The sequence below is a fragment of the Monodelphis domestica genome, chromosome 6 (genome assembly GCF_027887165.1).
Source record: "Monodelphis domestica isolate mMonDom1 chromosome 6, mMonDom1.pri, whole genome shotgun sequence".
Taxonomy (NCBI): domain Eukaryota; kingdom Metazoa; phylum Chordata; class Mammalia; order Didelphimorphia; family Didelphidae; genus Monodelphis; species Monodelphis domestica.
The window spans coordinates 270,439,858-270,455,287 of record NC_077232.1 but is presented as its reverse complement, the minus strand read 5'-3'; the positions used below and the strand labels follow the sequence as shown (position 1 = coordinate 270,455,287).

Genomic DNA, 15,430 nt, shown 5'->3' with positions numbered 1-15,430 from the left:
CTCTATTTACTTTCTCTTCTAAATCAGCTTTGAACTAGCTAATCAATACAATCACGCAGCAACCAAAAAAGTTTATGATATCCTGGGGAGGAAACCATTCTGCTGCTGCCTTCCCTTGAAATATCTCCTACTTTTCACAGACTCACCCATTTCAATGGGAACTAATTTCTTTTATCAAAATGGGAATAGACAGAACATTAAAGGGAAGGACAAAGAAGAGAGAATCGAAAGTTCAAAGGATACAGCAGTAAGCACCAGGAAAGATTCATTCTTATATTCCTTTTCCCCATATGGAAAGAAAGACCATTGTCCTTAATAGCAAAATAGAGACCATCATCGATTTCAATGACAGCAGCAGTTCATTAAGTTAACCTCTCTGAGCTAGGGATGTACAAAATGCCTGAGCACCCAACATCTTCCCATATAGAGCCAAGAACACCACGTGGACTCTAAATCAAATTCCTTCCTTACTCTCCCTATCTGGCACCTTTATTTCTCAGAATCCTCTGCCAGAACCTCTCTCAATAGTCTCAGTTCCAACATGTCACTTGCTTCTAGGTATGGTGTGGCATGGCATATAAATGACACCACCAGTCTACCTGGATATCCTCAGGCATAAAATTTCCCAAATGGAGATGAAGCACTTGCAAAATGACCTTGCAACATGCCACAGCACAAAAGGTTAAGAAATGTATATAGGAATAAACATGTCTCAGTTGCCTAGGAACTAACCTAAATTTTGATATGTCTAAACACTTTAGGGCTCCTAAAAGCTAAATTTAGACACCAGTTCACCAAATTTAAAACACTTCCTGTGTACAAAATATTCTGTTAGGTACCAAAGATTCCATTGAGAAATTAGTTAAGTTCAGTGCTAGATTATTTAGCAAAAGGATAGCATATACCCCCAAATAATCACACTATAAAATAATATGTTAAGGATTTCCAAATGATAAAATGAGATGAGATTCTAGATTTGTGATTACAAACACCCAGGTTCAAATCACACCTCAAACACTATCTTTGTGATCTTGGACAACTTAAGTTCTCCAGGCTTTAGGTAGGTCTCGTGTCTATAAGATAAAGAAGTTATTTAGTAGTGATCATTTTATTTTTATTTTTTAAATTTATTTAGTCAATTTTAAAAATTAATTTATTTAGTCAATTTAGAACATTATTCCTTGGTTACAAGAATCATATTCTTTTCCTCCATCCCTTACCCAACCCTTCCTGTACCTGACTCACAAATTCACTGGGTTTTACATGTGTCCTTGATCAAAACCTATTTCCATGTTGTTGGTGTTTGCAGTAGGGTGATCATGTAGACTCTAGTCTACATCCCCAGCCATATTCCCCTCGACCCATGTAATCAAGCAGTTGTTTTTTCTTCTGTGTTTCTACTCCCACAGTTTTCCTCTGAATGTGGATAGTGTTCTTTCTCATAGATCGCTCCAAGTTGTTCAGGATCACTGCATTGCCACTATTGGAGAAGTCCTAGTAGTGCTCATTTTTTTGACTGTGATATATCTATAAATAAATGTTACATAATACCACAATAAAAATGATCATTTATTAATAAACAATTTTTTTAGTAATACTATAGAGAGGCAGCTAGGAGCACAATGGGTAGAGCACCAAGTCTGGAGTCAGGAAGACTCAAATGTGGCCTCAGACATGTAATGGCAGTGTAACCTTGGACAAGTCACTTACTTCAGTTCCTCATCTATAAAATGAGTTGGAGAAGGAAATGGTAAATCACGATAGTATCTTTGCTAAGAAAACTCAAAATGGGGTCACAAAAAGTCATTCACAACTGAATAACAAGAGAGAAGATTCATCCTTCAAATCAGAGACTGGGCTGAATAAACTGAAGTCTTTTTTCAGCTTTGGGATTCTATGAGCCTAATAAAACAACTGGGAATCCCAATAGCAAAAGTCTCTCCTTATTAGGAGTTAAAATAATTATTATTTTAACCTAATATTATAGGTTAAAAAGGTTTACATGCAAAAAATGCTTTCCTCAATGATTGCCACTGCGGAAAATGGCTTTGGTTTATGACTCTCCGATAAATTGTTCACCAAAATTTTTATATTTAGATTAACATGCAAACAAAAAGGAATTCCTAAGCTTTGTACAGTGACGTTAAAGAGTCATGCTCCCTAGAATAGGACTCTCTTGTCCCTGGTATATTCTTCTGGTGCCTTTCAGAGGCTCTGTGATGGATTAATAGAAATAATATTAATGGGTCATTATGCTGCCTTTTTTCAAATATATTTTTATTCTTACTTTGTTCGGAACTTGGTAAACACCAGCATATGTGAACATTTTTCCATATACAAAAGTAAATAGAAAAGAATTATCATGAAAACTGAAATGTCATAATAGGCATCTTCCCCCCCCCCCCCATATATAAAATTCTGTTCCAGTGCTGTCTTGCCTAAAGCCATTTTCTCTGGGAACTTTGGTCTGGTCATGGTTCACATCAGGTGTAATCAGTCGCTCAGACCCAGAAGTCTCATGGAAACAGTTTCTTTAATAAAAACATAACCACCAATCTCCAGGTAGAATCAGTCCTCAAGGTGTTACCAAAAAAAGTCCAAGGAGGGATAAACAGGTAAAAGCTGCCAATAAGGAGATTAATTATAGTTGGTAAGGAAGTTCCTTAGGGCTCAGAAGATCCTTTCCAGTCTTAGAACCACCTTTATGTTCTCCTAGCCCTAAGGTCCCACAGCTGGGGCCCAGATCAGAATCTGCTTGATAGCAAAGTTAACTAAAACTTTCCCAGGTCTATTTCACAGTCTTTGCTCACAGGAACTCTGATTGGTGGTGTAATTGTAGGGATGGGGGTGAGGAGGGAGGTAATTCCATTCTCCTCAGTGCCAGTGAGGTCCTAGCCCACAACAGTCCACTTCCTGGCCCATGATTTCCAATACCCTAGGTGTTCAGTCAAAGATGTTCACTTCACAATACAAGAGCTACTGCCTCCTCATCCCTGCAGCAAAGCCAAAGGGACGCCATGAGACCTCCCTCTTTTGTGAGCCTATCAGATAGCCAGAGTAAACCCAGAGCTGATGGGGCCACTTCTGGCCCACACTAGCCACTACTGTTTTTAGCTCACATGAATCATCTTTCTAAGGCCATTACCTAACTGGTAGGAGTCCACAAGCCATGATGTCACCACCCTTTCCACATTAAATTGTAAGTTCTATGAAGGCAGTGACATTTTTTTTAAACCTTCCATCTTGGGATCAATACTGTGTATTGGTTCCAAGGCAGAAGAACAGAAAGGACTAGGCAATGGGGGTTAAGTGACTTGCCCAGGGTCACACAGTAGGAAGTGTCTGAGGCCATAGTTGAACCCAGGACCTCCCATCTGTAGGCCTGGCTCTCAAGCCACTGAGCTACTCATCTGCCCCCAGTGACATTCTTCTTGCTTTTCATGGTATTCCTAGGGCTTAGCACAGTGCCTAACACATTGTAGGTACTTAATAAATACAGAAACTATTGGAGCTTCCACCTAAAGGTTGAATATCATTGTTAGCCTCCAGGTACATGCTTCCTTTGCTTTCTCCACTATAGTCCTCTGTTGTCTGAGGTGAAACCACCTGACTAAATGTCATTGCTCTTACCACTGCTTGAGCTGTTGAGGTACAGGACACAACCCCTTTACCCTCTCCAGTTTTATCAAGAAGCTGCCCATTACACAAGATCCAACTCCCATCACTAATCTTCCTGGTTGTGGTTCCACATCTGATGCAATGAATCACTCAGAGCCATGGATCAGACCACGTTCAAACATGTCTCATCATTAACCTAGAAGAGGTAATGATCCACCACCTCTCCGTAGAGTACTATATCTAATCCTCACTTGACAGAGAATTAATTAAAGGCCATGAAATTATATTTATCTAGTAAAGGTCAGATGTTTTGAGTTAGAAGCATAAAAACAATACTGGTTGGTCATTTCACTCATCAGAGTTTTGAAGTCTTTCAAAGTAGTTTTGCTTTACAAGGCTGTAGTCATTGTATAAATCTTTCTCCTGATTCTGCTCACTTCACTCTGAACAACTTCATATAAGTTCATGCAAGTTTTCCTGAATCCTAGACTTTCACCCTTCCTTTTCTTTTTTAGTTAAAAATGTACTTGTTTGATTGACTAAATGACAGAAAAGGAAAATTATAAATTATATTGGAGGAGATAAAGGACAACTTGGAACCCTATTATACCATTGATGGAGATGTAATATGATCCAACCATTCTGGAGAACAATTTGGAAATATGCTCAAAGGACTCTATACTCTTTATTCATTAATACCATTACTAGGTCTATGTCCCAAAGACCTTTTTAAAAAAGGAAAAGTACCTCTTTGTACAAAAATATTTATTACAGCTTTTTTTGTGATAGCAAAGAATTGGACACTGAGGAGTTGTCCATCAACTAGGAAATGGCTAAACAAGTTGTGGTATATGATTGTAAAAAAATTATTGTGGTTTTTAAATTTAATTTAGAAAATTTAATTAAGAAATTATGAGCAGAATGATTTCAGAAAAATCTGGGAAGATTTACTTGAACTGATGCAAAGTGAAGTGAGAAGAACCAGGAGAACATTATACACAGTGACTGATACACTGTGTTACAATCAAATGTAATGGACTTCTCTATTAGCAGCAATGCAGTGACCCAGGACAATTCTGAGGGACTTATGAGAAAGAACACTATCCACATTCAGAGGAAGAACTGTGGGAATTGAAACACAGAAGAAAAACAACTCCTTGATCACATGGGTTGATGTGGATATGATTGGGGACATTGACTCTAAATGATCACCCCAGTGCAATTATTAATAATATGGAAATAGGTCTTGATCAGTGACCCAAGTAAAACCCAGTGGAATTGCATGTCAGCTATGGGGGGTTGGGGAGGAGGGGAGGGAAGGAACATGAATCATGTAACCAAGGAAAAATATTCTAAATTAATCAATTAAATAAAATTTTCAATAAAAAACAATCATATGACACAACTTGTTTAGTAATTCCCCAATTGAACATCTCTTCAATTTCCAGTTTTTTGTCACCACAAAGAAAGATGCTATAAATATTTTAGAACTCTTTTCCTATTCTCCTGACTACCTTAGAAAATAAACCTAATTGTGGTATTGTTGAGTCAAAAGTATAGTTTTATTACTCTTTGGGCATAATTCCAGATTGTTCTCTATGATGATTGGCTCAGTTCACAGTTCTACCAACAGTGTATTACTGTCTCCATTTTTCCACATCCCCTCCAACATTTGTTACTTTGCCCTTTTATCATTTTAGCTAATGATTTAGATGTGAGATGATATCTCAGAGTTGTTTTGATGTGCATTTCTCTAATAATTATTTAGAGCATTTTCTCATATAGTTATATATCGCTTGGTTTCTTCATCCAGAAACTATCTGTTCACATCTTTTTGACCATTTATCAATTGGGGAATGGCTCATATTCTTACATACTTTACAAATCTCCTGTATTTTTTCTCAACTTACTTCTTTCCTTCTAATTACTTCTCTTGACTCATTAATATTCCATTTCATTTATGTCATAATTTGTTCTGCCATTCTGTGAATAGCAAAACTCTTTTAGTTTTCATTCCTTTACTATAATGAAAAACTGCTTAATGAACACTATTTTATTTGTTGCCCAATACTGTTGAGCCTAAACTGTCCCAGGGATCAACTTTTCTTCTTCTTCTTTTTTTTTATATTACCACTAAACTATTTTGCTGACAAGCTCATAGGTTTGAGATCTGACACTAGTAGACCTCCTTTCCACTTTTTATTTTTAGCATTATGCTTGAAGTGCTTTATCCTTTTTTTCCATGTGAATTTTATTTACCTTTCTAGTTCAATAAAGTAAATATTTGTCATTTTAATGGTGAAGGTTTTGTATAAGTAAATTAATAAAAATAATATCATCTTCTTATAGCATGTCTCAACTATATCCAACTGATATCTCTCTAGTGATTTAGAACTTTATTTCTACAAGAAGTTGCCTGTAATTTTCATACTATTCCTTTCCTATAATATTAATAGACTCTCTTATGTTTTATATACTCTTTAATTATATCAATTGAAGTTTCTCTTTCCACTCAGTTTTCTTGGTAATATTCAAAAGAGCAAATGATTTGTATGAGTATATTTTGTCTTGCAATTAATTTTAATTGACTGTCTAGGATTCTCCAAGTAGACTATCACATCATAAACTACAAGTCTAAAGAACTGACTATAAAACATACCATCCCCCTATTATTGCCAATGTGATAAAGGATGAAATGTTTGCAAAAATGTTACAAAAACTGAGAGATGCAAACCTCAGAGAATGGTTGACAGGAACATGTGACTAAGGTTCACATGGGAACCTGAGGCTAGAGACCTGGGAAAATTCTATGCCCAATGGGTCTTCATCTCAGAGTCTTCCAGAAGGACCTAAGGCTTGAAGAAGATTTTTTTCTCCGGAGACCAGCAGCAGAGGAAAGAGGGTTTTGGATCTGGATGCTGGCAGCATCAGTAAGAAGATCTCTGGACCTGCTTGGATATCAACCAACTGAAGATCCTGGCTCATTTGATTGGACTCTTGGTGTGAGACTTAGATATTGGAAAGTTAATGTTTAGCTTAATTAGATAGTTTAGTTAGGTTATAGATATTAACTTTTAAGTTAAGTATAAGTATAGTTTATTCCTAAACCCTTATTCCTTCCTTCCCAAATAATAAATCTGACGTTACTTATATGTTCCCTCTTGTTCTTTTTCCTCATCCCAAATCCCATCATAACACCATAGAGATGATGGGCTTAAAGATATATTTTTGGACATGGTCAAAGTGAGAATTTTCTTTGCTGTAATACATATATTTTTAATTATTCACTTGAAGAGAGACAGTGAAAAAAGAGATAAGATTGTAAAAACAAATTAAATTACATTTTAAACATGAAAGAATAATTTTAAGATATTGCCATATTATCCACAAAATTAGTCATTTTGATTATTCTTCAACTACGCAAGAATTTCTGAAACTCCATTAAGTTTTGGTACTAATAATGGACAATCTTCCTTCTTCCTTAACCCTTGATTTTATAGGAAAAGACTTCAAGTGTTTCTCTATTATGTAAAATATTCTGTCTTCACCTTAGAAACATATTCTTTAATGAGGTCCCTTTGTTCGTTCCTGTAATTTTCAGTGTTTATGTGTTTGGTTTTTTACAGAAATAGACATTGAATTTTGTCAAAAAGCCTTTTCTGAAACTATTGATAGAATCATATAAATATAATTACATATACATATATGTTTGTTTTGTTCTAATATGATCTGTATGTTTATCATTTTCCTAGCATTGAACCAACACTGCATTCCCCATTAAATATGCTCAATATGGTCATATTTTTGATAAGTTGATTTATCCTTTATGTTAATTTTTTCAATGATTTTTGTATAATATTTATTGGGAATTTTTGTTTATACTTTGTTTTTTCTTTCCCTTCGATTTGGCTCTCCCGGATTAAGGTATCAAGACCATATTTGTATCATAAAAGGAACTGAGTAGAATCTCTTCATTCTCTATTTTGGAAACAGTTTATTAGAATGAATTTTTTGGCATATTTGTTAAAACTCGCATATAATCTATCAGCTCTTTATATAATTTCTTCTTCTGAGATTAGGACATTGAAATTATTGTTCTATTAATCTAGATATTTTATTGTGGATTTTAATGTTTAAATTTTTGTTTTTGTTGATAAATAATTAGGCAAAATAGTTACTAAAAATGCCAGGTCACTATTCTATTATTCTTTCCCTCTGGGACCTCCCCATAAAGTTTCTGGGAAAACTTCCATCTCCCATAGAATTTCCTTAATTGAAGTTATGGGTAGTTTCCTGCCCTCCCCACTGGCCTTCCCTTCTCTGGGGCTTCTCCAGTTAGGATGTTGCCTTAAATATCAATTTTAGGTGTTTCCACATGCTTCCATCCTGTTTGCTACTGCTATTCATGGTAGCTTCTTTGGCAGCACCCCTCTTCTGGTGTCTGCAGTTTATGCCTGTCATTTTGTATAGTCCTGAGCTATTTGAAGAAATTTACTGAAGAAAATTCCTCTTCGGGTTTCTTGGTCATTGTTAAATGTGGTGCTCTTTCTATTGAGGTCAAAGTGGAAGATTTGAGTGGCTAGGTGACCTGTCATCCCTCTATCTTAATGGGAAGTCATAATTTGTTAAGTATTATGTGATTTTCACAGATTATATTTGACATCCCTCTGAAAAAGACTACAAGGTCAGTGACGTGTATTTTATAGGATAGAATTTTTAGTTGTGGGGCTTTTTTGCTTCAGAGTTTGAGGAGAATTTTCTTTCTTCTTGACAGTACAGATTTAGAATGACATTCCAACTTGATCTTGCAATAAGTTTTAAATATATAGTATTAGAGAGAAAATGCAAGCTAGAGTTTTTCCCATATCAGAATTGCATTCTTTTAAGTACTCTAGATGATTTTATAAGTACCTGTATAATGTATATTATTGCCTTATATTATATTATAGCCTATATATACATATATATATATATTATACTATATTATAGCCACCACAATTCCCTAACTGCTACTTCGTCTTCTAAGATCAAAATGGTCTTTGGGATAAATTAGTGCAAGATCATTTCTCTTTTGAGTAATGATGTCCCCAAATAATTGAATAATACGATACTTTAACTGTCCATAACAAAAAATATATATCTGAAATTCTGGCTTCTTAGCCATTTCTATCCAATTCACCAAATAATTATTAAATGTTTGGGTAGTTTGTAAAAAGTACTTATCTTAAGGCCTAGAGGAAATATGCATGAAAAATCTCCCTGTCCTCACAGATGACACCTTCAAAAATAATAAATCACAGTAATACAGAGAAACATGAAACAAAATGCCCAGAGCAAGGTGGGAGAAGAAGAGGCTGCTTTTGGATAAGCCAGTGAACAGTGTTTATTAATCGCTTACTATATGCCAGGGACAGTGCTTATTCTTAGCACTAGACATACGAGGAATAACAGAAGCACATCCCCCTGCTATCACGGAGCTCATGTTCTAACGGAGCAAACATCATACAAATAACCATCTGCATACAAAGCAGATGGAAGGTCATCTCTTAGGGATGGCAAAAACAGATTGGGGGACATAAGGAAAGACTGTGGAAGGAAGATGTGGTCTCTGAAGTCTGAAGAGGTTAAAGAATAGTCTGGCAAATAATGGCCTGAGCCAGGTTTGAAGATACAGGTCAATATTATCATATTCCCATGGTTGATGAAGATAAGGAAAAGACTGTCTTTTGTCTGTCCAGCTGAATTTCACCAGTGTGAGCAGATGCCTCAGAGCTTCTGGAAGTACTGTCCATTTTCCAAAGGCATGAACTACATAGAATTGTTGGTACACCTTATGACATCATTCTCTTTGGAAGAATATAAGGAAAACGGACGCTAGTGATGGAGGAAGCCTATCTGTAACCGTCAGCTGATATATGCCAATTTTGCATAGCCTTTGCTACACTACGTGTGCCACATCATCTCCCAATAAACTATAATACTTCTGAAGCAGCTATGTCCACAGAATGGATAAGGGCAGAAATGGGAGGAGAATTAAGGAGCTTCTTGACGAAACATCATGTTATTTGTTTTTGTCTTTGTATCTCTAGCATCTAACATAGTGCCTAACACATGATAGGCATGCTTGGAATTTGGCATCTTATAATTCCTCCAGTGCCAGAAGGTCCATCAAGGATCAAAAAGAGTAAGAGAAGGGGCCATTTATCTCCTGATGGTAGAAAGAATAACTAATGAAAGAAAGTTGCTTTTAAAAAAATTTTGTGTTGAATTCAGAAGGCCCAATCAATAAGGATATTGGGAATTGGTGGGTCTGAAGTCCTTAGCAGAATTTGTGTTAAATAAGCTGGAATCCAGAAGAGTAGAAAAGATAAAAAATTAAGAAGAGTAAAAAAGTAAAATTCAGGATCCCACTGCTCTGGCTCTGTTCTGTTCAGATTGCTTCTGGAATATTGTGCTCAATTCTGTGTAGCATGCTCTTAAAAAGTCATTAATAAACTGGAAAGTACCCAAATGAAAATTTTAAGGACAGTCTTATGGAAACCATGTTCTCTTTGGCCACAGAAGGCACAACTAAGAGCAGAGGCAAGCTTAGACTTAATTGTCAGGAAATTTTCTTAGCAATTAGAGCTGTCCAGCATTGGGGAAGACCACTTGTTTTGGGTATGTTGTAAAATAAATTCTTTCTGGAGCATGGGATCAGAAATGATGAAGTTTCCAAATTATCCCATTTGTAGATATTACTGATTGCCTCAAACCCCAGAATAGCTCTGGGGAAATAGTTGATAGGAAAAGCCTTTTGGTATTATAATATCACAAGAAATCAAGGGTTCCCAACAGATTATGTGGATTTTCTAAAGTGAACTTGGACAAGAGTTAACATTGATGGTTTCACAGAAAATGGACAAGAATTACCCATATGAGTAAATATAGATGAGGTGTATAGAATGCTAGGAAGATCTAGGTTCAAATTCTTCCTTAAATACTTATTATTAGCTGTGTGATGGTAAGAAAATAATTTCATCTCTTTTTATCTCTATTTACTGTTCTATACAATAGGGAACATTATTTTACAAGACATTATAAGACTCAAGGTTATGAATATAAAATGCATTATAAAAGTATCATTATTATTAATAATTAAAATGTTAGAAGAAAAACCTACTCCAATGTGATCACAGAATGGCGTTAGCTAAATGAAGCATGCCCAATGGCAGGAGGACTAGGAAAATAAACCATTCAAAGACCAATTGGAAGTACCTGGAGAATAGAAGACTTAGGAAAGACAAGATAGCAAGTCAGCAGATATGAAAGAGGGATGAGCCTGGTTTTGCCCAGAAATTACATAGAGGCAGATTTTGCTTTAATATAAGGAAACGATTTCTAATAATTAGAACTATACAGAAAAATTGTTATTGTTCAGTCAAACAACTAGAAAGTATAAGTATATGAAGCAGGATTTGAATTTAGGTCTGCCTAATTCCAAGTCCAGCTCATTCTCCACTACTCCCTGAAGCTTCGTCAGCATGGTATACAATCGATGCCCAAGATTTATCATTATAGTATCCAGTTCAGGTAGCCATATGGAAAGCATGACATGCAAAGTTTCCATAGGAAAATGGGAATTTTTAAATTCCAAGCCATTCGTACTATGCCATATTAGAAGTGAAAGTGGAACTAAGGAAGGAAAATTTCCAGAGAACAGACATAAAAGTGATAATTGGATAAAAATAAATCCTATATAAAGCAATGAAAAAATGTGATTTAACTGTCTTTACTTAATGATTCTTTGTATTTGTATCTGTAATGTTTAGCACAATATCTGGTACATAGTAGATACATATTAATTAAATGACTGGGGCTGACTTGTTTTCTAGAATTTTATTCTCTCTATACTTTGTTATAATGTTGTTTCTGGCCTTATTTACTAATCTTAAGTTCATAGTATAGTCTTGCTTATGTTTAAGATCATAGGAATTGAACTAGGAATAGAAACCATATAGTCCAGCCTATTTATCTTATAGAAGAAGAAACTGATGCACTGAGATTTGATAGGATTTAACCAAAGTCACACAAGTATTAAGTAATGAGTCTGGATGAGAATTCAGGGCCTCTAACTTTAAAGCCAGGACTCCTTTCATAACACCACAGTTTCAGAATCACAGTAGGTAATTTAATCAGTTTCATCAATTCAATCAATATCATATTATTTTATAGCTTTTACAACTGGGATAGCCATGTGGCTATTTTGAATCCAAGTCCCAATTATCAAGTGATTGCTGAAAACTGTGATGGTTTGCTCTTCAAATACAAGAGAGATAGGAAGATTATCAATGTAGATCCAAAGGTAAGACTTCTTTGGCTCGTTTTTCTTCATTTTTTTTGCATTTAGTAGTTAACATACTTTTGGTAATTTTTTTAAGAATTAAGTTTTATTTAGACAAAGAAATATCCTTTGGAAATTTTTGAACAAGCAAACACTGTCAATAATTCTCTTTTAAAAACAAAGCTCCTTATAAGTAAATTAGGTGAACACAGAATAGTATACATGTCAGACCTTTGGGAAGGGAAAGATTTTAAAACCAAGCAAGACTTAGAAAGAGTCACAAAATGTAAAATAAATAATTTTGACTACATCAAATTAAAAAGTTTTTGTACAAACAAAGCCAATGTAACTAAAATCAGAAGGGTAGCAACAAATTCGGAAACAATCTTCATAAAAACCTCTGACAAAGGTTTAATTACTCAAATTTACAAAGAGCTAAATCAATTGTAGAAAAAATCAAGCCATTCTCCAATTGATAAATGGGCAAGGGACATGAACAGGCAGTTCTCAGCCAAAGAAATCAAAACTATTAATAAGCACATGAAAAAGTGTTCTACATCTCTTATAATCAGAGAGATGCAAATCAAAACAACTCTGAGGTATCACCTCATACCTAGCAGATTGGCTAACATAACAGCTATGGAAAGTAATGAATGCTGGAAGGGATGTGGCAAAGTAGGGACACTAATTCATTGCTGGTGGAGTTGTGAACTGATCCAACCATTCTGGAGGGCAATTTGGAACTATGCCCAAAGGCCGCTAAAAGATTGTCTGCCCTTTGATCCAGCCATAGCACTGCTGGGCTTGTACCCCAAAGAGATAATAAGGAAAAAGACTTGTTCAAGAATATTCATAGCTGCACTCTTTGTGGTGGCCAAAAATTGGAAAATGAGGGGATGCCCTTCAATTGGGAAATGGCTGAACAAATTGTGGTACATGTTGGTGATGGAATACTATTGTGCTAAAAGGAATAATAAAGTGGAGGAATTCCATGGAGACTGGTACAACCTCCAGGAAGTGATGCAGAGTGAGAGGAGCAGAACCAGGAAAACATTGTACACAGAAACTAATACGCTGTTGTACAATCGAATGTAATAGACTTCTCCATTAGTGGCGGTGTAATGTCCCCGAACAATCTGCAGGGATCCAGCAGAAAAAAACACCATTCATAAGCAGAGGATAAACTGTGGGAGTAAAAACACCGAGGAAAAGCAACTGCTTGACTACAGGGGTGTAGGGGATATGACTGAGGAGAGACTCTAAATGAACACTCTAATGCAAATATCAACAACATGGAAATGGGTTTGAATCAAGAACACATGTGATACCCAGTAGAATTGCGCGTGGGCTATGGGAAAGGTGGTGGGAGCGGGGGGAGGGAAGAAAAGAAAATGATCTTTGTTTCCAATGAATAATGTTTGGAAATGACCAAATAAAAATTAAAAATAAATAAATAATTTTTTTTAAAAAAGGGAAAAACAAAACAAAACAAAACAAAACAAAGCTCCTTGAGGGACAACTAGGTGGCTCAGTAGATTTAGAGCCAGGCCTAGAAAAGGCAGATCCTGGGTTCAGATTTGGCCTCAGATACTTCCTAGCTGTGTGACTCTGGGCAAGTTGCTTAACCCTCATTGCCCAGTGCTTACCACTCTAATGCCTTGAAACCAATACACAGTATTGATTCTAAGATGAAAGTGAGTGTGTTAAAAAACACAAAAACAAAAAAACAAGCTCTAAAACTCAGAAATGTTTTTTTAAGACTGACTCTTCTTCTTTCAACCTTACTATGCAAGTTCAGGGCCAATCATGGGCCTTCAAACACATTCTGATCAATATGAGAGCATCTACTTCCATTGCCAGCCTGGCCCAATGTGCACCCCTCTTCAGGCAACCTGATGACACTCTGAAGGTGTGATCTACCAGCCTCAGGCTTCTTCAGGAGCAGGGGTTACAGACATGGCACCACATCTAGCCTTCAGAAACTTTTCACAAAAAACAATCAGCATGGATTTGTTAGGAATCTAGACCACGGCTCAGATCAAATTCTTAATAACTTGAATATATATGAAACAAATCATTGTTGATTTCTGAATAGTTTCATGTCTGCTATTTAATGTATCTGAAGGTTAAAGTTATATTTCAGCACTATGAATAATATGCTATAGTTTTGAGTGTTTTAGAGAATTTATTTTCAAAATGCAAACCTCTTTCCTTACATAGAGTCCAGTCACAGAATTCAGGTTTACAACTCTTCAGGCCAAACTATACTGAAAAATAATATCCATTATACTAGGTCTGTGTACCCCATCCCAGTTAATGTATTTGCAGAAAGCAGAGACACCTTTAAATGAATTGATTAATCGAGCAATAGTGTGAACCACTAGTCATTAAGGAATGTTATGCTCTTAGTCAGTTTTCCCAATTACACGTAATAATAATTTTCAACATACATTTTCCAAAATTATAAGATCCAAATTGTCTCCCTCCATCCCTTCCCATCTCCCTCTAGGAGATGGTGAGCAACTTGATCTGGATTATACATTTATGATGATAATAATGCAAAACATACTCCCATATTGGCCATTGTCATAAGAGAATACTCATGCAAAACCCAAACCCCCAAATAAAACTGTAAATAAGCGAATATGAAAGATAACATGCTTTGATCTGCCCATAACTCTAACAGTTCTTTCTCTAGTGATGGATAGCATTCTTTGTCATAAGTCCTTTAGAATTGTTCCAGATCACTGTATTACTGAGAGACACCAACTTTTTCTCAGTTGATAATCATAAAATATTGCTGTTATTGTGTACAGTGTTCTCCCAGTTCTGCTGCTTTCACTCTGCATCAATTATGTGCATCTTTGTAAATGCCCCTCAGAGGGGCAGGACTAGGACCAGAGTTCCCCAGGTAAGATTGAGGAAAAATAATAAGAGGAATACAAAGGTTGAAGGGCCTCACCTGTAGGTAAGGGTGAGGGGAGAAGATAAGAATCAAAAGCAGTGTGAAGTCAGAAGGGTCTCACCACTAGTGGCGAATGAGTACAATTTATGTGAGGTGGTTACATCTTTTAAAGATACAGACTACAGAAAGCAAAAATAATCCTCTCAGAAAAATTCTTGGGAAAGTGTAACAAGAATTATAGATATGGCACCTAGGGTAAGATAATGATTCCAAGTGCCATCCAGGTTCATGGAATGGTCAGCAACATGTCTTGTTATGTTAAGCACAAAGAAAATGATGGGGAGGGCACTCAGACACATTCTCAGACAGACCGTGAGATTTCAACCTCTGACAAGGGCTCTCAGATCTTTATCTTGGATGGACCCAGAGTTATCAACCTCTGACACATCTTTTCAGCCTTTTTTTCTGAAACCATCTTGCTTCTCACTTAAACAATTGTGTAAAGTATATTATATTATCATACGACATTTATAATATATTATAGTATTCTTATGGTAAAAGACATGTATCTTATGGTATAGTAT

The 15,430-nt window shown here is 35.8% G+C and overlaps 1 protein-coding gene across 2 annotated transcripts in view; it reads left to right on the top strand.

Annotated features, from left to right (window-relative positions):
* Window positions 1–15,430, top strand: part of CFAP299 (cilia and flagella associated protein 299) — a 530,824-nt gene that overhangs the window by 492,731 nt on the left and 22,663 nt on the right. The window contains exon 5 of one of the 2 annotated variants that reach the window (XM_001371531.4): window positions 11,833–11,962. The exons of the other annotated variant lie outside the window; for it this stretch is intronic. Coding sequence (XP_001371568.1) covers window positions 11,833–11,962 — 130 coding nt within the window. The remainder of the gene's footprint in view (window positions 1–11,832; window positions 11,963–15,430) is intronic. 2 annotated transcript variants of the gene reach the window in all.